This window comes from Maylandia zebra, linkage group LG11 (assembly GCF_041146795.1).
Source record: "Maylandia zebra isolate NMK-2024a linkage group LG11, Mzebra_GT3a, whole genome shotgun sequence".
NCBI lineage: Eukaryota > Metazoa > Chordata > Actinopteri > Cichliformes > Cichlidae > Maylandia > Maylandia zebra.
The window spans coordinates 22,557,658-22,579,622 of NC_135177.1; the positions used below are offsets into that span (position 1 = coordinate 22,557,658).

Here is a 21,965-nt window from a genome sequence, read left to right on the forward strand (position 1 = left end):
AAAATGTCAATAAAAGTGCAGTTCTGATTTTATTGCATCACCCCTCCATCTTCTCCCATCCTACGACTCTGCCTCTCCACCCTCGCACTCCGCACTCGTTCTTTTATCCTCTTCCCTCCTTTCCTCTTTGACTCCGGTCAAGCGTTGTCGTCCACTTTTGCTTTTTCCTCAGCTGTGACTGTGTGTGTCAGAAGCCTGCAGGTGTGATCAGTTTTCTTGTCTTTGTGACTTTGTTCACATGTGACTGCATGCATGACTGTGTGGTATGTATGTGCATGTCATATATGAGGTTTAACCACAGTCAAATACTTGACTGGAGGTCACCCTCTAAAGGCTCTGCAGTTTATTAACAATATGGTGTCAGATTTATGCGTTTTATTGTTTTCTATTAATTTCTTCTTGATTGACTTGAATAGCAACAGTAGCACAGTGTTTCTCTGAGCATGAAAAAACATGAAGTTCGATGATTTCTTCATAGAAGAATGCCTATCACAAACTGAATCAACAACAAATCCATTACAAAACTAAATTACAAACAACGAAAAAACTGGTTCTTTCACCTGCTGCAGCAAAATTATGGGAAAATTACAGATTTTTTTTGGTTTGCAAGGCCTCTCTTTGAATGCAATCTACTCTCAACACTATCAGTTCTTTGGAACTGATACTCTGACTTTTGTTATGAAATAATAATAATAATGCCCTTTTTTAAAATAACTTACTCGTGCTTCACTACAAACAATATTTGTTATTGAGGTGCAATTGATGCAACTCTGCTTTGTACTTTTATCAGTCACATCTTGGAGGTCATTCACAGTGCAGGTGACATTGGGGGCCATTGATTTTCAAATGTTCGTCCAATATATAACCGACAGCTGTTTCCTGTTCTTGGCAGACAGGAGTGGCCTCCACTGTGCTCTTCTGTTGCTGTAGCAGATCTGCTTCAAAGTCAGATGTGTTATGATTTGAGAGATGCGCTCCTGCACAACCACTCATGTTTGTAACGAGTGGTTGACTGACTTACTGTTGCTGTTCTGCTTAAAATCTTCTGGCCGTTCTTCTCTGACCTCTGACATCAACAAGATATTTTCACCCAGCTGCTGCTCGCTTGATATTTTCTCATTTCAGACCATTCCCAATGCCAGCAGGCCAGCAGTATTCGAAACAATTAGACCAGTAGCTGTGTCACTTTTATTCCCCTTTCTTCTTGATGCTTGGTTTGAACTTGATCACTCTACTGACCATGTCTACATGCCTGAATTTGAATTTCTGACCTGTGATTGGTTGATTAGGTATTTGCATTAATGAGTATAAAGTGGCTGCTGACTGTATGTGGTGTGACTGCAATGGACCATACAGTGGCTGCTGCTATGTTCATGGATTCTACATATTTTCTTTGTCTATTTTCTGATGCATATAGTTTCACGAGTATCATTTTGCTTTTCTCCATTTAAGCAATTTTGTAAAATTTCAAGTACATTGTTCACATTTCATTTTTTGTGCCTAAAATGTTTTTACTCTACATTAGGGCTACATTTTTGCTGCACTCCATCCAAAGTCAGTAAGGTGCAGATAAAAGTAAAGAAAACTTTTGTTTATTGTTTCGTCATAAATGCCACAGCAACCCAGTATGTCAGTGGACACACTTTGAGTAGATTGGCTACTTTGAAAAAAAATGACCAGTAAAATTTCTTAAACCAGAAACAGATTCAATGTTACTGCAAAGAAAATATATGTATAAAAGAGTTATCTCTATGTCCCACATGAAAAGATAACCAAGCTAAAAGCATCCCAGTGCGATCTTTACTTTTAAAGATATTAAAGTTATACACATTTTGGAACTAAAAAAAAAAAGTTTCAAGGCTTGTCTGTGTTTCCATATCTGCCGATCTGGTTACAAGCCCCTAATAAACTTGAAGAGACCACTCAAGGCCCACATGACTGCTTTGTTATGGTCAATAAACTTAACCCCCGGAGGTCTCCTGGATCCATTTCCAAGCATTAACTTCAAGGTTAAGTAATTTATTTGTGGTTCTCTCATGGATTCTAATTTTAAATAGAAAAACATCTTTTAAAAACCAGAACACAAAATTCCCATTTCTCATCTGGGGTCTTTCTGACTTTACTGTGTTTCTTCATCACGTTGGTGTAAGTCTCACATCAGGAGTGTCACTGTCACCAAATCTCATATCACAGTCTCATCTGTGCAAGTCAGTAAAACAGTCTAAACAAAGGATGTCAAACTCCTTTTACAATGAGGGCCACATACAGCCCACTTGGATCTTCAGTGGGGCAGATGAGTGAAACTACTCTTTCTGTCAGTGTAAACATCTTTAATTATACATTTAATCCCTGAGATCTTTTAGTATAAGATAAATAAGTGCAGTATCTACAGCAGGTCTTGGTTTATCTTCATGACAAATGTGTAAATGTATGAAATGTAAACTACTATCCTGTAGCTTTAAAAGAACAAGTTTTCGTAGATTGATGAACATTTTCTCTTTTTTATACTGACATTTTTATATTAGACAGTAAAAAACTGGACCTTTTCCTGTTTATCTTTTAGGTAACTATTTTGGTGTAGTATCTTTATCAGCAGGAAAAGCTGTCAAATTTATAGAAAAATACAAAATTTAATGCAACCCATCATATCAACCTAGACACCTCTAGTTTTTTCTAAGAGTAACATCATATTAGTCACTGCAATTTTTAAAAAATCATCCCTTTTTTGTTGTAAATCAGTCCTGATACTATGTGCATCAGAAAATAAACAAAGACAAAAATATACTATATACACAGAAACAATTACTGAATAGTATGACAAAGTCACACTACATATGTGTGTAGTTCATGCTTGCATGTAATAACAGTGTCATAACCTGCACGTGTGACACAAGACTGAGAATATGTGTTTGTAGCTGCTTCGACTGAACCTCTTCTGAGACCGCGTTTATATTTGCTTTCAACTGAAGAGCATATTCACTGCTACCACTGACAGCATTTAACGGCCTTGCTGTTTCATGCATATTTTAAAAACTTGAGAAGTGATTTGATTGAAAACACTAATGCAATGCTTCACAGCGTTGTTTCATAAGCGAGAGATCTGTATTTCTTTCTGGAAAATAACAATTTGATCAGTTGTGCCATTCAAATGAGAAACACATCACACAATGACTATCACCTTTAGCAGTGAAGTATGTGTAAAACCAATAGCAGTGTGTACAAATACTATGAGAAAGCCTGATGTGGGTTCTCACTGGTGTGAGATTGATGTGAGAATGGCGTCAAAATGATCAATAAAAACTGTCATTAAATAAAGATCTTCGGTGTGAACACCAGGGGGAGCCCTATCCATGTGACATATTTTGGGCTTAACGAGCAGAAAATACACCCCAAAAGTAAATGTTATCGTCACTTCTTCCTGCAACACTGGAAAGATCGTTACAATCTTGGAACTGCTCCAAAGATGCCGAATAAGGAAACATCGACATTTATTTAGGTGAAAAATAGCGAATCACAAAAATAAATAAATAAACTAGTGAAAACAGAAAGACTGAGCCCACGTGAATCCACTGCTTCACTGTGAACCGCAAGCGCCACCAATTAAAGTCTCCACGCACTGATTAGCTGCGCAACTACTTTTAAACTGGATATAAATCGCCCTTTAGGGAACAGTTCCCTTTAAAACCTCAGAGTCAATCCAAGCAAGAGTCTTTTGATCTAGATTACATCACATTGTGGATTCAAGGATAAACTTCAAAGATAAAACTGAAAAGGTTACATCACTTACTGCATCAAGCATAGAAACAACAGGATATAGAATTTAATTAATAAAATCACTGATTGCAACTATTTATCCCTTAAGATAAACAAAAGTGTGGGGGGGGAAATCCCACCAGGTCTGCTCATAAGTGTTTGAATTATTTGCTATTTATGTTTGTTGTTGTTTTTTCGTGAAACTCTGATCTGTTCTCTTCCTCGGGTTGTTGACAGCGGTTTGTGTGACTCGTGACTATTGTTTCTAACATCTCTGGCACTGATCTCGAGATTTTAGTTTTCTCCACCTCCTCTGTCTGTCTCTCAGCTCCATCCTTTCACACAGTGCACAGGAGCGCTCAAACGTGAAGCACTTCAGCCAAATTATGCAACACTGGTAACACTTGCCGCTCTCCCATTGGCTGTTGAGTCTTCCACTTGGAGGTGTGGCTAAAGTGCTTCCACCTGCCATTTGCCAAGTCTGTGCCGAGGGCGTGTCTGCCGGTTTCATTCACAAATCTAGCAGCGGAGCGTCTCTCCGACATGTGAAGATCCCTCTGCTTATTCTGTGGCACACATGTCTGCTCCGCAGATGTACGCCTGCAGCCTGAACAGAAGATGGATTCTGACTAGTTCAGAATGAAACTGTAATGTTTGTGGTAACAGCAACAAATATTACTACCATAATGGTGTCCTTTAGCACTTGTGTGATAGTAACATATGAAAAGGAGTCTAGAGAAATGTCCGTGTTAAAGGCAGGAGGCTTAAAATAACTGTTGGATGTCGGTGATCTTTGAGCCCTCGGGGAGCAATTCATTAAAAACAGGTGTGATCCTTTCACAGAAATTACTGCATCAGCTCAGGAACACTTCCACAAATTATTGTCTGTTCACATCCACAAATTTTCTTTTTTTCCTTTAAAAAAAAACCCCACATATGGCTTATATGTGAACATAATCCAGAAACACTGCTATCTTCTCTGTGCTAACCCTCATTTAAAATGTACTCAGGCAAGGATGTTGGACAAATCAAAATTTGAAGTTCTGTTTGGAAAAATGAACACAGCATCCCACAACTAAAGAGGAGAGAGAACATCCAGTTCGTTATCAGCAGTCAGTCAAAAAATCCTGCATCTCTGATGGTGGGTGCATTGGTGCCTATGGAATTGAGAGCTTGCAAATCTGGAAAGGCACCATCAATGCTGAAAGACATATAAAGGTTTTAGAGCACCATATACTTCCATCCAGACCACATCTACTCCAGAGAAGGAGAAGCAACGTGACTTTGTAGTAGAAGACTCTAGTTTTTAAACTTGCCTGCCTGCAGTCCTGCCTTCTACAAATAGTCAATACATCATGAAATTAAAAGTACAACAAAGAAGATCCAGGACTTTTTGAGCAGCTAGAATCCTATATCAGACGAGAAAGGGACGTTATTCCTCTCCCAGAAGTCCAAAAACTGGTCTCCTTAGTTCCCAGAGGTTTACACACTGTTGTAAACATGGCACCCCATCCCAACTTTTTTGAGACATGTTGCTGCTATCAAATTCAAAATGAGCTGATATTATTCTTGGGTTGAAATATTTGATATGTTTTCTGTGTTCCACTGTGAATAGAACAAGGGTTCATGAGATTTGTGAATCACTGCATCCTGTTTTTATTTACATTTTACTCAGTGTGCCAGTGTTTTTGAAACTGACATTGGAAGCTGTAATCGCACTGTAGTTGCAAAATACATTGTGAAAGAGTTTGCGTGATACTTTGGAACTGATTCCAAAAAGCATGTCTGATTTGCCCAAAGGTGAGTGCACTATCACTGAGGAGCAGATATAGTAGTTAATAATTGTGAGGCAGGCGCTAAAGTACCAGGCTTCAAACCAAATAGTAACTTATTTAAAATTTGAAACAAAGTTTAGTAGTACTAAGCAGTTTCTGCCTGTTCTGCAATGAAAAGAAATATACTGTTTAGACACTCAGGTACGTGCACCCAAACACATAATAATTACAAGAGGGATGTACAGTGTGTTTCATCAAGTTCCTTTATGGATATTATTTCATTGTGATATGGCAACATGATCGACATTTCCTCTAAATCAGAGGAAGCTGAAGGAGAAGGTAGGGCAGGGTAAAGCAGCAGTGTGTAGTAGTTTCCCAGCTATCCTGACATGGTCTGAATCTTTGTCTTTCTGATGGAGGACAAAGATACAAAGAGCACAAAGAGTGTATACTGCAAACTGTCTCCACTTTATATTGCAGCTCTTTGTGTCTTTGTCTTCCATTAGACCAATGACTTTTCAGTCCTAGTGTCTGATTCTCACCTCACCAAACAGGAACTTCAACTTTCACTACCTAAACATTTAAATGCTTTCACACTGAGTAAGAATGTATGTAGAAATGTCTTCTACGTAAAGTAATCGTGTAAATGTTTAATTTAGCTTCTATAATTAAGCGCTCTCACATCCCTCTTTGTTTCCCTCTAAATCATCTGCTGAATCCTTTTTATTACATTCATGCAATAGTCAGTTTTTACTACAATCAACCCAATGGAGCAATGCTCTGATTTCCACCTCAGGGACCGGTTTGACACACTGAACTTTGACCCACTTAATTGACAAACACATCTTCCATAAATGATACTTCAGCTTGTCAATACAAGGACTGATAATGAGAAAAGAGAAAAAAAAACATGGAAGCCAAGTGGATGGGATTTGAAGGGGATGGTCTTCAGCAAGCATGAACTCAAAGTAGGTTCAGTGAGTTCATGTGCTGTAGAGGAATGCTCACGTAGCACACATACGACCTTTCCCCTGGTTTATTTTTTGCCAAAGTTCACCTGTTATTGTATCCTGACAATAAGAGGGTCCTGTTTGCGCACCTGATGTTAAGGTTACTAAATACTGAGGGACTTGACATAGTTGCAGGCCTCGAAGATGGTAATTGTCAATCTAACAAGGACACAGCCTGTTGTGTAGGTTGAGGAGGGTCAGTGGGTTCATGTGTATGTTAAGCATGGGAGTGGGGGAAGGGTAGGCCGTTTATCATAGGCTGAAACATGCTGGGGATTTCGGATCTAAAAATACTAGTCAAAGCCAGTAAAATCGTGGCCTTACAATAAAGCCCAATGAGGAGAGAGACCAGCAATAAGATAAGTATGTAGCATGTGACAAGATCATGTGTATGATCCATGTACGTTGGTATAATGCATTGCAAGTTTCAGAGGGAGGGTCAGTGAGTTCGCTGCTGTAAGGCTATATATCATGGTACTGGGAGGTGATTTGTTATCTGTATGATTGCATGCAGCAGTGTGTGTTTTTAACTTAAACATGAAATGACACTGACACAAAGCAGGCAATCACACTTTAAATACGATATTTCATTGTTTGGAAAATTTATCACCTCAGCTCTCCTTCCTACTTTCATCCTCTGAATTCCAGTTTGTGACACTAGACAAACGAGTTGGTAAGCTTTAAACTGAGGAAAATACAAAAATGTTCACATGAGATTATGTAAAACTGCAAGAAATTTAGCAAATAAACAATATCCGTCTAATATTGCAAGTTATGTAACCCAAGATAACTCAGGGTGAAAGAATTGCACAGCCTTGTCCAGGCAGAGTGACCATCATTATAAGAAATGTGATTTTCTAGTCTGTTCTGGGCAATATAATGAAAAACGTCGCCCACTGTTTATTTAGTTATTATTTTACCTTTGAGAGGCCTTATTTGTAAGCGGTTTTCGTGCTCCATGCGTGCCTTCTGCTAAACCTCTCAAGTCCCTTGTTATATTTATTTATCAACGTGCGTTCTTACGCTCTCGGTATGAGTAATTTTTGCGCACATCTCGTGCATAGAACATACTGTGCACATCTCGGGCCGACGTGCGTGCCTGCGTGTGTTTACACCCGCTCGCTATAGTAGAGCAGCCCAGCCCAGACGCCACACTCACGGGCGACACATGAGTGGGCAGGACCGTGAGTGCCGGGGCCGCCGTCCAGTCAGCGGAGATCACTGCGATCACTGGCTGAAAGGTTCAGCCAATGGCGCGCGCCGCCGTCGACACGGCAGCCAATGGAGTGCGCGCAGAGCGTGGGCACGTGGATTTGCGCACATGTTGACGCTTGTAAACTGCCGAGAGAAAGAGGCAGCACAGGCACAGACCGATGAACGGCAGGCCGGGTGGTGTGTGTGTGTGTGTATATGTGTGTGTGACAGAGAGGTGATGCTCGGCGTCCCGATGCTGCTCCAGCCTCGGAGTGTGGACTGACGGACCAAAAGTAGAAGACAGAGCCATCCTCCACTATTATTAGAATCAGCTGTTATTTTTAAAAGCGCTTTACTGAAGGTAAGAATTTTCAAAAGCATTTTTATCTTTTTTGTTTGCCGAAGTTGGCAGCTTAGCCTGAAGGAATTTCCTGTCCTGTGCGTACCATCCCGGTATAATTTTAATATATCCTAAAGCTGTGTTGCCTAACGATAAATTGCTTTTAAACGTTATAATGATTGCTCAGATTTTCCTTCATGTTTAAGACAAGTAACTGCTATGGATTTATGTTAGTGTCTGATAGACTGAACGGCTTTAGATGGCCTGAATGTACAGTTCTATTAGTTTCTCTTGCTGGCGTGGTGGTGGTGGGCACAGACACAGGCCGGCAGAAAACACCTGAGTCGCAGCCTCATGGTCTACCTGTGCAGGCTGTGGCAACACATCCACCAATCCAATCCTACCGCATCTCCATCCAGCTGGGGCTATAAACTAAGTAAGGGGTTGCACATAAACAGAAATAGCATCAGATTGCCTCACAGTATTTGAAGCTGTTGACTCTTTCACGTTAACAACGTGCCATTTGGTTTGACAGCCACCAGACATAAAATGTAAATGGCAAAGCACGCTGTCTGAGCGTTTCTTTCTCCTTTTGCGTTTGTGTCAGTCTCCTTCATTTGTGAGTGACTTTTGACTTTATTTTTCTGACGCTGATAAAGAGTTCTGTTGGTGTATTTCATTGCTGAGCATTTCTCAGTTTCCCCTGAAATCTCCCCCTCAGTATTGGTGGGATCAGAGATTGAACAAGCTGAGAAAGAAAGGGGGAGAAAAACAAACAGATGAGAGAAAGGCACATGGCCAGAAATGCAGAATGTGAAAATGTGAGAAAAAGGAGGAGGAAGAGGGCTTGGTTTGGAGAGGAAAGGAAGAGGGGGCACCGGGCTTGTGTGCATAACGAACAGGATGAGCTGAAGGCAGAGCGGAGAGGGATGAGAAGCATACAGAAATACAGCCGAGAGGAAAGAGAGTGGTTTGCATGTGTGTGTGTGTGTGTGTGTGTGTGTGTGTGTGTGTGTGAATCCAAGGGGGGATGGAGCGCAAGCCTGAGACGGAGAGGAGGGGCTAGAGAGAGCACTGGAGGCTGTGGCAAAGAGAGAGAGCAGGCCTATTCCGATTTCACTACTCTACAAGCTCCCATCCCCCTCACACATTTTACTCTCCTACAGCCTCCAATCTCCTCAATGGAAGCCAGACATGCACTACTATTGTGTGCCTACTGCCTACCCCCAGTCCCAAACTAGGGCAGTGCTATACCCACCATTTTGAGTAATAGGGGTTATAATTTTTGGTAGCGAGGTAGGAAAATGGAGTATTGCCAAATGCTAAGAACTGAACTTCCTCTCACTTCAGATGTGTTGGTTTTCAATGTTCCCTTAAGCCACACTTGTGTTTCTTTCCGTCATCCTAATCTTTGAGCTTTCTTTCTGTCCCGATAGGGATGCAGTCGCAGGGCAGCACCTCCTCTCAGCCCTCCTTTGATTCCCTGAGCTCCAGTGACAGCCTCTTGTTCAGCGATTCAGAGCAGGCAGAGGACGACACAGACGTCTTCCTGACAGACAGCTCTCCATCTGTCATCATCGGGGGGTCGGGCAGCACGTCAGCAAGTGGAAATGGGGGGTCAGACAGTCCCGGGTCACAGTGGACGTGTGACGGCTTCACCGACAAAGAGGAAGAGGAGGACTCGTACAGGTCACAGAGTGGCGGCAAAGCGGCTCACGTCAGCCTGGGGAAGACTGATCCGGCGAGGCAGACTGCAAAATCACAAGGAGATCTGCTGTTTGCTCAGAAGGTAAGAAAGGTGATGGGCAGAAAAGGAGAGTGATGAGAAGAGGGCTGACATAGCAGTGTGCGTGCAAAGGAAAGCCCAGCAGATAGCCTCAGACAGCCAAGCCTAACCAAAACCAACTCGTAATCTGTCTTCCCTCCTCCTCTGTCAGTGTGCTGAGCTGCAGGGTTTCATCAGGCCCCTGCTAGAGCTGCTGAATGGACTGAAGAGGGGCCGATTCGACCGGGGTAAGCATCCTTTCTTCACTGTCTTCTGGGAGGCAAGTGTGTGTGTGCGCTCGCTGGCTTCTGCAGTTGTTGAGGCTGAACACAGGTTTACATGATCTAAGTGGCCTCAGTCCATTGAAATAGTAAGTTTTCCTTCAAGCAGTAGTCTGTATTGATGTAGCCTATCGATCCAGTCCACAGTGCTGTGTGTGTGTGTATGTGTGAAGCGAGTCTTCTCGCTGACTCAGTAGCTTGCAAGAGTTTACCGATATCATGAGTTAGAGCGTGTGTGCATGTGTGAGACCGTGCATGCCCACATATGCATTCATTCAGTGTGAATGCTGACTGAAGGATTATGTTCTTTTGATTGACAGGCTTGAGTAGTTTCCAGCAGAGCGTGGCGATGGATCGTATCCAGAGGATTGTGGGGGTTTTACAGAGACCTGACTGCGGGTAGGATGTCAACCAAATTGTCCCACCATCCATCAGCCCTCTTTTTCTCACTCTTATCAAGTCCTGCCATCATGAGATGTTTTAGCTGCATTTAAGAATTATTATCTTTATTAAACTGTGAGTTGATCTTAGATATGCAGTGCACGGTGAGGCAGGATGTTTTATTGAACAGTCCTCAGGCAGGTAGAGTTACAGCTTTCACTGTCAGTGCAGAGAAACACCAAACTTCAGATGAAATTTTACCTAGATCTCTGTGCAGGATCATAAATATCCACGCCTGTTTCTACTCAGCAGCAAAGTCGTATTCCTATCTGCTCCTCACCTAAATTTTGTTCCTCTTTCTACATCATAGGGAGAAGTATCTGAACACTCTGCTCCAGGTGGAGATGATGCTAAAACTTTGGTTTCCCCAAATTCTCACTCAGCCTGTGTCTACAGCCTCCAGTGTCACCACATCCCCTGCCCGATCCCTCCAGGAAGCTTTCGGCTCCATCCCGCCGCACAAACACAGGGATCAGTTACATATTCCCGTTAAGGTGAGGACATACATTCCTGACTTCTTGCTGCTAATACACATAAACATTTCTCCACCCCACCAGCACCACAAATTTTACAAAAACCTCCCGTTCATATTCTGAAAATTACTCTCCTGTTTATTTTCCAGAAGCGCAGACTCAGCTGGACGGGTACAGACTCTCCCACGCCTTCCCCTGTACCTCTCAAGTCCCCCCATATCAGCACAGGAGAAAACAGGGTGAAGTCTGATTGCAGAGAAGGTGGACCTTCTTCCTCCCCATCACTAGCAGCTGATGCAAATCAGAGTTTGGCACATGCAGCCAGCAGCAGTCAGCTAACTGATGACAAAAATGACGGAAAAGACGGAGACGGCAAGGAACCAGTGAAGGTGTCGAAGTACCAAGCGGGTCAGAGCTCTAAGCCGAGCCTCACGTGGGTTCATGTTGCGCCCATCCTGTCCCCACGAAATACCTGCCTCTCACACGATGCCCTCACAGCCAGCAGGAGGTTGAGCCCGGCTACACAAGACAGCTCCATCTCCTCCACCACACCTTACAAGCACCCCAAAAATGTGAAGAAGCCAATCCGGTGCCAAAGCCAGCCTGTTGCTGGACAGCAGAGTGAGAGGGGGACCACCGAGGCAACTCCGGGTGAGAGCCAGTCTCCTCCTGTTACACTTAAGCCTTTGCCTGGGGCGTGTCCCACCAGCTTGAAGACCTGATGTACTGAATCAGCAAAAGAACTGGCAGCCTTGCTTTGTTACACCACTGGGCTAAAAGCTGCTGCGACAGGAAGAAGGGAAGAGGCTGAAGGGCTGTGATTATACTTGCATTAATGAGAGGAAGTGAGGAAAGAATTGTTGGTGATAGATGTTGAAAACAATGACGGATAAAAACATAACCTATCATCCAGACCACAGTTAAAACAGACATTTCAAACAACAGGACATAAACAAGAACCGTTATCACACTTATAATCGAAACTCGTGCAGAAAGGTGGTTGTCAAGGTTCAAAAGCAATGTACAGGTAACGAGAGACATTCTAGAGTATTTAGAGGAGTAAATGATCGCTCCTCTTCAGCATGAAGGCAATCAATACAAAAAGAAGAAATATTTATGTAGGTGACTGTTTCAACAGACATCTAACTTGAAAGAAACTGTTCGAAAATGGAACAGCCGATGTCAGTAATCAAAATAAAACCTTCCAGTGTTTATTTTGATGTGGTTGATGAGTGAGCTGATTCTAGTCTTGCAGCAGAAGACACGTTTTTCTCTACATTCTTTTGAATGGTTTGAAGAGGAAAAAGCGACACTGGGGGTAACTAAAAAAATCTTGTTGCTAGTGATGTGAGAAATGAGGTGTAGTGTGCGCCGTGTCGGAGCCATTGGAGACGGTGGAAAAATGACATCACAACTCACGAATGTAATCCAAGAATTGTTTAGACACTCGGCTGGCAGATCATCAGCATCGAGCAGGAGTGACATCGCAGCGACCGGTGGTCACATAACTTTTCCTGTTGTGCCGTGGATCAGATGTTTCCGACGGCAAACCGACTGGCAATCAGTCTCATTACAATCCGAGACTTTTAATAGACCAGCGTATGGAGTTAACAAGGACCACTAAAAGACATGTCTATTGATTCAATTACACAGTTAATTTATTCATGTGTTGATCTGATACTGCATCTATTTATTGTTTGTATTTATTGGGCAGCTTATCACCTGCTGTGCGCTTGCATAGTTTGGCCTACAGTTCTTTTGAGGTGACTGGGAAGATGCTGTTGACATTTTTTTGTGGTTTTTATTGCTATCGTGAGGAGGGCAAAACAAAAAGGACGTGAAATCTTATGATTGGTCTCTTGGACTACTGTGCCTTTTTTACCAAATAGGATGTGTTTTTCAAAAAAAAAAGCATTCTGTGCTCTCAGTGCATTCATACTGTGTTTTGATTGTTTGCATGTGTTTCACAAAACCAGTGCACAGTCAAACGCGAAAGCCAACGTGTAGTCACCCTTCTTCTAAAATCGCACACAGCTTAAAAACCAACATCATCAACTGTGATTCTTTAAAACAAAAACAAAAAAAAATGGCATCCAGCTCTTATATCCCAACATCTACAGCTCACCTGAATGGCCTGCATCTCTGACTAATACACACACCAACAGCAGTGGCTACTATTTGTCATGTAGTATTTAAGTGTCTAGCCTTCCTTTGGGGCTTTTCTTTAGGTTCTGATCAGGAGAGAAACAGACTGAACGGCACTTAAAGATGGTGCTCTTGAAAACTTGAAAACATGGTGAAAATATAAATGTAAGGGAAGAAATCTTTCTTTGCACCACTCTCTACCGCTGCTATCATCGTGCTGATTTACATGTATCATTGAAGGCTTGCTCTTTAATTGGAAGTCCACTCACAGCATTCATTTCAATGTTGAAGGGGTTCTTAGTAACCCGACTGGATTAATCTATATTGTAAATATTTGGACTGATATTTTTGAATTGGTGTGAGAGGTTCATATGTTATTTACATAACTACAAATGGGGTGGGGGGATTTGCATTACTAGACTCCTCCAAAAAGCACCACACGTGAACACAGAGCCACCGGCAGCCAACATGTTACTGCCTGTTTGTTTTTGTTGTTTTTCTCAGTACGGAGTGTACAAACCCTCAGTCACTCTTATCCTGCTACAATACGCCAGATGTTGACTCTTGATCAGAGGCTGGGGGTGTCTTCCACCACACTCCTGTTTTGGTTTTTGGGTTGTTTTTTGTGGTATGACAGAGAAGCCAATTGCACTTATTTTTCATTATGTCCTTTTTCATGTGTTTTCTACTGCAGCGACCACTGCTTATTGGTCAGAAATAATGTCTTGTTTATTTCAGCTGCCTTCTTCTTTTACTACTACAACTACTTATTACATTTTAAAAGCTGACTGTAGTTCCACCTCGCCTCCCTTCCCCCACTCTGCTGCACTCGTCTGCCCCTGCCCTCTCCTCTCCTTTATCTCCCTCAATCCCGTAGTATATTTTCTTTCTAAACTAAACTCTGTCTTTCACTCAACCCAATTCTATGTGATATTACACTCCTTTTTTTTTAAAATATTGATACAATCAAAGATTAAAAAAAATAAAATAAAAAAAAACTTTTAATAAATGAAACCAATTTTTGAAAGATGAAACTGCCTGTGTGCTTGTTTACGCAAATCTTCATGCATTTATTTTGTTTTCTTTTGATTATGCAGCTCCCGATTTGGAAAGCAGCTTTTAATAAACAGATGTGTGACTCGATGGGGTGCAGATTTACAGACTGTATATTCTGAAGGCTGCGTGAGTGCACGAGTGAGTGGGGGTGAGGCGGAGACGATGAAGGCAGGAAGAAGAGGAGGGGCAGTGGGGTGGTGAGACTACAGCCTCTGTAATCTGACTGAGAGAGGTAGGGGGGCTGGCTGATCCTCCAACCAGCTGCTACATCAGAGTCCAAACACTACTTTAGCTTATATGTGTGCTCATGTGAGAGTGTTATAATGAGTAAATACCTTCTGGAGGTTAGCAGAGAAAAGTTGGTGGTCTCTGTAGCGCGGTCCTGCATTTCACACGAAAACAATTACCCACAGGCTAAAGTCTGATCTCTGCAGGCGACCACCGAGAATTTTAATTCCCTCTAGAAAAAAAAAATCAAAAGGTGAGAATGAAAAATTGAGTGGCGCGGCGCTGCATCACCCACACCGAACGTGATGAAAGAAAATGAAAAAAATTCTGATAACCCAAACACACACTGGGAGGTTGCTAGGAGTAATGTTATGTAACAAAATGTGAGTTTTACTTCAAAATAAAGAGAAAGTAAAAACTTTAAAGTTATGAAGCTGTGTACTAATTTAACTTCAATCTGTCTTTTTTGTTGTTTTCAAAAAACATTGCTTCTTTTATCCTTTAATATTTAAATCTGGAAGTTCTGATTCTGTTAATTTCACCAATTCTCAAAGAAAAATCTATGACCAGAAAATCAGACGCAACAATAGATGTTACACTGCACAAGGAGCACAACTGTTAATTTCATATATTAACCATCATTGCACTCTCGTTCTCCTTCGCCCAGCATCATATCCTTAGATACTGCATGCACACCAGGATGAGAGTGGCAAATTTTGGGAGGGTGTGGTTTTGACTTCTCTCTCATGCCATGCGGCACGTATGCATGCATGCATGCACTGCTCCCCCCCCCCCCCCCCCCCCCCCCCCCCCGTCGCACGCTCTGACACACTGACTGGCTGATTTGGTGATGGGCTTGTCTCTGACACAGTGACTATGCTACGTTACAACAACACAGACAGCCCTCCCTGCCTCCACCCTCCCTCCCCCTCGGCCCCCCCTTGTATCCATGCAGTTTTTAGCAGAAAAAGCCCTTGCCCTCCATCTCCCCACCGCTGCTATTCTCCCCCCCTCTTTCTACTCCGGAGGATGGAAACGAGGGGCAAGAGGAAAAGGACGAGAAGAGGATGTGTGGAGTGCACAGGGACGAAACTTGACCTCGCTACAGTTTTGAGAACATTTTTTTTAACAAACAAAATATGTATAATTGTTCTTTTTCTCCCCAAAAAAGCTACATTTGTTTTTTGTTTAATCATTCAGTTGGATTATAATATTCTGTTTGCGCAGTATATTTTCACATAATTAACATTACAGCACTGTTCACATTCAAGTTGTTTTCACTTCTCCGAGCATGTGTTGGCTTAATTTAGCATGTGTGTGTCCATCAATAGGATTGCACATAATGAACTTACTGCGGCTCTTATCCCTTGCTGTGTAGGTTTTAATTGTGGGCCCACATCCTGTTACTGGTTTTAACAAGTTGATGATTTAATGGTGTCCTTCCAGTTCTGCTCTGTGCACATAATGAAGGGAACGACACAATGAGGTGCTTATTCACTTATTCTAAACACCCCTCCCCCATAATTTCACTCCAGTACGACTCGCGTGAGGTGAAGTCACTCTCTGACTTTACAACTACATACACAGCCTCTTACTCACCATAAGTCCACAGGGTTTTTTTTAGTGCAGACTTGACCAAAAAAACAGCCTGAATGCTCAATAAACCTGCCCAATCCTGAAATGGAAATCAGAGACATTTCGAAGTCCCTGCTTCGCCGGAGATCACAGCGGTGACGGGCCCTTGGTGTGCCAGGTTGAAGGGGTTGCTCTGCGCGCCATCTGTGGTCTCCATCTCTGTGAACAACGTAAAGACAGAGACACAAGGACTAAATTTTCAAGGGCGCACGTGTGTCTCATCATGACATTGTGTGTGTGTGTGTGTGTGTGTGTGTGTGTGTGATATTTGGGGCACGGCTCAGCTACAGGCAAATAACATCCTCATCAGTTTCTCTGGCCTGAATGTGTTCTCGGGAGTCTGCTCGCGATGACACCATCCCACACGGCTGCTTAATTATTCAAGTACACTGAGTGAAAGGGAATCACCAGGTTCAGTATACTCATGAGGGGGGAAAGAAAGACACAGATGGCAAGCAAAGAGGGCTATAAATGAGACAAAAGTGAGAGATTAAAGCTTACTCCCTCTGAGTTAGAATGAACCACCTGCACATAAACTGAGATCCTAGCAGCGTATGCTCGAAGTCAAGACAGCTGAGCCCCCTGAGAGTGTATCTTCCAAGATGATTTACAACCCCTGTCAGACACAATGAAATAAAACTGGGTCAGCATGATAAAATATACCATAACCATACAGTTGATGAATCAAAAAGCTTTGTGTGAGAACAGGGGGGATAACTTAACTAAAGTCTTAAACTTTGCTCTGTAGTTAATTTTTGGAGAAAAGCAATAATATACATTAATAGCTGATATCAAGCTCAAAGGCTGTTAAGACTGAAAGGAAACACTTAAGATTCAGCAATAAAAGCTTTGCAGATACCGGACTAGGATTACAAACTAAATACCTGACATTCCAGTAATATAACAGATTAATTCATACAGCTCCCATCGCATGCCCCCATGATGCATTACTCTTGTTTTAGCTGCACAGGCAAATTGAAATCACTGTGTTTGCCAGTGTGGGGTCAGGGCATGCGTGTGCGCATGTGATGCTGTGTGCGTTTTTGTTTTTCCTGTGTGCACTTGTATAGAAATATCTGTGGTATTGTCATATTATGTGCTGAGGTGTCATTACATAATAGAGCTGGCTGGAGAGAGGGAACGGGGGGCGGGGGCTGTGGGGTGTGCAGGGCAGACGGCTCATAGGAGGGATTCAGGTTGGCCACGGGTGGTCGTAGCAGAGTGGGTAAATGTGAGAGACAGTGGTGTGTGAGGTGTTTACTGTCAGGCTCATCATTTGATTATCCACAGATTAAGGTAGCATTATTGTAAATTTAATGAAAATAATTACCCATGTTGGGTTTTTTGTTTTGTTTTTAGCCAAAATCAGAGTTAAAACCGAGAGAAGAGCTTTATATGTAAACCTGGCATTTAGCAACTCATGTACTACTTTTAGGCTGATCAGTGAGAAAGTGAAGCCCAACAATTTAAATTTTTTTTAAAACATATTATTTGGAGTCATGTTAATAAGTAAGTAATGTTTGCTTATTTGTCTCACTTTCCTATCAGAGACGGTACCATAATTACAAAAAAACTCAATAGTTTTGGAGTCTTTTAGCTCATCTATCTTCATCAGACTATCCTTGAACATTCAGATGTCACCCACTGGTTTTGGAGTATGCATTTTGAAGCTTCAACTAGCTTTTTGGCTGCTGACATGTTGCTATTGGTTTTTGAGCAAGACATGACCATATGCGAATGAGATGATGAAGCGTCAATAGCAAGCTGATTCATAAACTGTACACGTGCATGGCACAGACACAAATATAGACTTATTAGTATTAATCAACAGACTAACAACATACTACAATTTCACTTACCAGAACTGAAGCGCAGATGTCTTGGATGTTGATCTCTATCACCCAGCAAACCATATTATGTAATTTTATTAAAGACACCAACCGCAGAGACCACGTTTATTTCAGTAACAATGGTGAAGACAAAACTGCTAGTGCAAGTTTACTTTGTAAACAAAAAGAAGTTTTTGTTGTATTATTCAAATGCCTCTAACCCACAGTTGAGGCTAAATGTACAACATTCAGTTATTTAGCATTATATTTAACTGTAATTATGTGCTTCACTCCCCACTGTCCTGCTTTTTTTCTCCTCTATCACTGCATGGATATCTCCAGACTATTTATCTCAGCTTTGTCTTAAACACACTGTTCCTCACATATTTAAGTCACGGGTTCAGAACTTATTATTTGTTTCTTAGTTAATTGCATACAGGCTATAGTAAATTCCTCTCTGGCCTCTGGTCAAGTTCTGTGTTACTTTAAGAATGCTGTTATTCACCCTAGACTAAGTTACGATAAACAGCATTCTTGATAAATTTCCACCTGGGTTCTGTGAAGGACAATTAACTGAGACAGCTCTTCTCAGACTATCTAATGATGTTTTGGCGCAAAGTGCCACAGGAATTGTTCTGTCCTCCTTATGTTGGAACTGACTTTAGCCTTTGATACAATTGCTCACCAGATCTTGCTTGACAGGTTGAGGTATTGGACCAGTGTGTTGGGATCTGCCTTACGCTGCCTTCATATCTTTCTGATCGTTCTTTTTGCGTGCCTGCTTCAAATTACAAGTCTTCCTTAAGTCATCTTCATTTTGGTGTACCTCAGGGTTCTGTTTTGGGGCCCGTATTAATTCTGGTTTACATGCTCCCTCGTCAGCACATTTTGAGCACTTTTAAAGACCTATCATATCACTGCTACACAGGTAATATTCAGTTTTATATCTTTTTTAAGCCTCATGACGTTCGAAACTGCACGTCTTACACTGTGTAAAAAGCTGGATGGATAAAATGTTTTCTTAACTTAATGAGGAAAAAAATGAAATTCTTGTTTGTGCTCCAGAAAAGCATATAACTCTAGGAAACTCTTAGTGCATTAGACTCTTAGTTGATTAGACTATTCCAAGCCTTCCATCAGGAACCTCTGGGCAAATTTAGATTCTGGTTTTACTTTACTTTGGTCATGTTCAGTCATTGGTTCGTTTATGTTTTTATCACTAACGAAATATTGCCAAATAGTACTATCTCACAAACAGATCTGGAAACTATTATTCATGCTTTTGTTTCTTTGAGACTGGATTAGTGTAAATCATCACCACTTATTTAGTGTATATCTGTGTGTACATAGTGTATATATTAGTGTAACTCGTTATTGACCAGCCTACACAAAGCATCATTGGACCGTTTGTAGATGCTGCCAGACTTCTGAACAAATCACCAAAGTTTTCTCATGTCACACTGCTACTTTCCCAGCTCCATTGGCATCCCATTGACTCGAGAATACATGTCAAGATTTTGGTTCTCACTCATAGGGCTCTGAATGGTCAAGCACAAGCATACATCTAAGAACTTTTACATCTGTATGTCCTTAGCAGATCCCTAAGGTCATCTGACTGAAGCCTGCTGTGCCACATGCAAGGGTAAAAACTAAAACTTAAAAACTAAAGGTGACAGAGCCTTCTCTCAGTTGTAGCACCAGGACTCTGGAACTTTCTCCCTTTTAGTTTTAGGTCTGCAAACTCTGTTCAGCTTTTTTAAAAGCAACTAAAAATCTTTTACAACTGCTTATAATTAACTATTTTGATATACTAATGTCTGATGTTTTTGTTTTCTTTTGTTCAGCACTTTGTAATCAATATCTTTAAAGGTGCTACATAAATAAAGTTTTTACTTTGTGTGGAAGTGGGGAGTGTGGGGAAGTGGCAGTGGGGAAAACAATTATTTGATCATCTGCTGAATTTGAAGGTTTGCTCACTTACAAAGAAATTAACAGTCTCTAATTTTTATCGTAGTTTTATTTAAATGGACAGAGACAGAATATCAATCAAAAATCCAGTAAAAAAAAAAAAACACATTACATAAAAGTTATAAATTGATTTGCACGTCACTGAGTGAAGTGAGTATTTGATCCCCAAGCAAAAAATGTGTTACTGTTGGCAAGCACAGTGGGAAGATATTTTTTGTAATAGGTCACCAGGTTTGCACACATCTCAGGAGGGATTTTGGCCCATTCCTCTTTACAGAAACTCCAAATCATTTAGGTTTCTTGGCTGCCACTTGGCAACTTGGACCTTCAGCTCCCTCCTCATATTTTCTCTAGGACTGAGGTCTGGAGGCTGGTTAGGCTACAAAATTACACCATAATCACACCAACATTTGTCACCTTCTCAACAAGCTTCTTGCTGATGGTCTTGTGTAGATCTACAATCTTGTCCTTGATGTCATTTGACAGCTTTTTTGGTACTGGTAGCCAAAGTTGGATAGAAAAAAACCGATTCTGTGTGCAGGTGTGCTTTCTAAACATAGCGAGTTAAGTTCAGGAGTATCTGTAATTGACTGAATGTAATTTGTGTGCCACATGGACACGCAGGCAATTTGTGGGAGGCAGAATTCTGAGTGGCACTTATTTCAGTCAATGGCATGCAAATCAATGCATAACTTTTATGTGATGTGTTTTTCTGGATTTGTGGTTGATATTCTGTCTCCCTCTATTAAGATGAAAATGACCATAAAAATTAGCAACCATGCATTTTTTTGTAACTCAAAGCAAAATGTACAAATTCAGCAGGAGAATCAAATTTTCCCTACGGTACATTTAGTTGACTCTTTGACAACTGAATTCTTCTCTGTTTAACCACGCTTTCTATTGAAATTCTATTATTAATTATATTTTTATTGTCTTTTTTTATTTTTGTGTCTTCTACCATACTTTTATATTGCTAGCACTTTATACATAAACATCACTTACTTTGTATTTTGTCACTCCGTGAGGGACAACTTCATTTTTATTGAATGACTTTCTTTTTTGTCTTTAGGTTTGTTTAAAAAGAATGTGAAACACTTGTCTGGTTCCCCCTTAGCGAGGTCAGGCCTCTCCTAGTGTCACTGCAAACTTTGCTCATTGCAACTGCTGTAGTTTGAAGTTTGTTTGGCCTGGCATGCCTGGTGGAAAGCATTGCCTCTGTCTGTCAGGTCCAGCTGCCTGTGTCAGTCAAAGAGTCCATGAACCTAACTCCAGCATCCAGGTGACTCTATACGATAGTTGCCTGATAGATATTGTTAGAAAAGGGCCAAAACATCCCTCGGGATTAACTTCTTTTTGGAGTGGGCCTAAAGTGGCCACTGGAGGAACTACTGCAGTTTTTGGCACTTCCATGCTGGCATCAGTTTTCAACTCCAGAGGCAGCTACATTTGTACAACACATACAGTGGAACGATAGTCACTGCTACTTGCAAATGTCACTAAATAACTGACAGCCAACAAGGTCAGCAGCAGTTATTCTTGGGCAATATATCAGTGAATACCTTAGTCTAAGGAGCTTGGAAAGAACTTCTTTAAGTTGCTTGAAGACATTTCACCTGTCATCCGAGAAGCTTCTTCAGTTCTAAGGTCAAATGGCGGAGAGTCCCAGATTTAAACCCAGTGGGAGTTTCCCCCCAAAGAGGGACAAAAGGACCCCCTGATGATCCTCTACCTAATCACATGAGCCAAGGTGTGAAAATGGGTGTGGGTCACAATCAGCCAGAGTTTCGGGTGAGCTCATTGTGAAACCTGGCCCCACCCTATCATGTGATTTCCTGAGGTCAAATGGCCCAGGGTGTGAGTGGGCGTTAAGGCGTCTGGGAAGGGAACTCAAAACTGATATTATAGATGGCAGACAGCTGGTGTCGTAAGCCATCGCCTCTGTTCAAAGATGGTCGCTCACAGTGGACATAAATGGCTTCTTTCACTCCTCTTTCAAACCACCTGTCTTCTCTGTCCAAAATGTGAACATTGGCATCCTCGAAAGAATGACCTTTGTCCTTTAGATGCAGATG

At 41.6% G+C, this 21,965-nt stretch overlaps 1 protein-coding gene and 1 long non-coding RNA gene across 3 annotated transcripts; one reads left to right on the forward strand and one right to left on the reverse strand.

Annotated features, from left to right (window-relative positions):
* Window positions 1–7,870: 7,870 nt before the first annotated feature.
* On the forward strand, window positions 7,871–14,320 carry LOC101469226 (uncharacterized). Of its 2 annotated transcripts, none has more exons than XM_004541233.6 (6): window positions 7,871–8,093; window positions 9,509–9,861; window positions 10,010–10,085; window positions 10,439–10,517; window positions 10,870–11,053; window positions 11,182–14,320. In XM_004541233.6, the coding sequence occupies exons 2-6, from the start codon at window positions 9,511–9,513 to the stop codon at window positions 11,752–11,754; spliced, it is 1,263 nt and encodes a 420-aa protein (XP_004541290.3). In that variant the 5' UTR covers window positions 7,871–8,093; window positions 9,509–9,510; the 3' UTR covers window positions 11,755–14,320. The 2 variants fall into 2 exon arrangements, with proteins under 2 accessions (XP_004541290.3, XP_076746133.1); XM_076890018.1 differs by lacking the exon at window positions 7,871–8,093 and adding an exon at window positions 8,744–9,368.
* A 248-nt stretch (window positions 14,321–14,568) lies between these two features.
* On the reverse strand, window positions 14,569–16,708 carry LOC143421080 (uncharacterized). The gene is made up of 4 exons (XR_013100829.1): window positions 16,622–16,708; window positions 16,061–16,255; window positions 15,814–15,914; window positions 14,569–14,693 (listed from the first exon to the last, which is right to left on the reverse strand). It is a non-coding gene; the product is annotated as an uncharacterized LOC143421080 (long non-coding RNA).
* Between the last annotated feature and the right edge of the window lie 5,257 nt (window positions 16,709–21,965).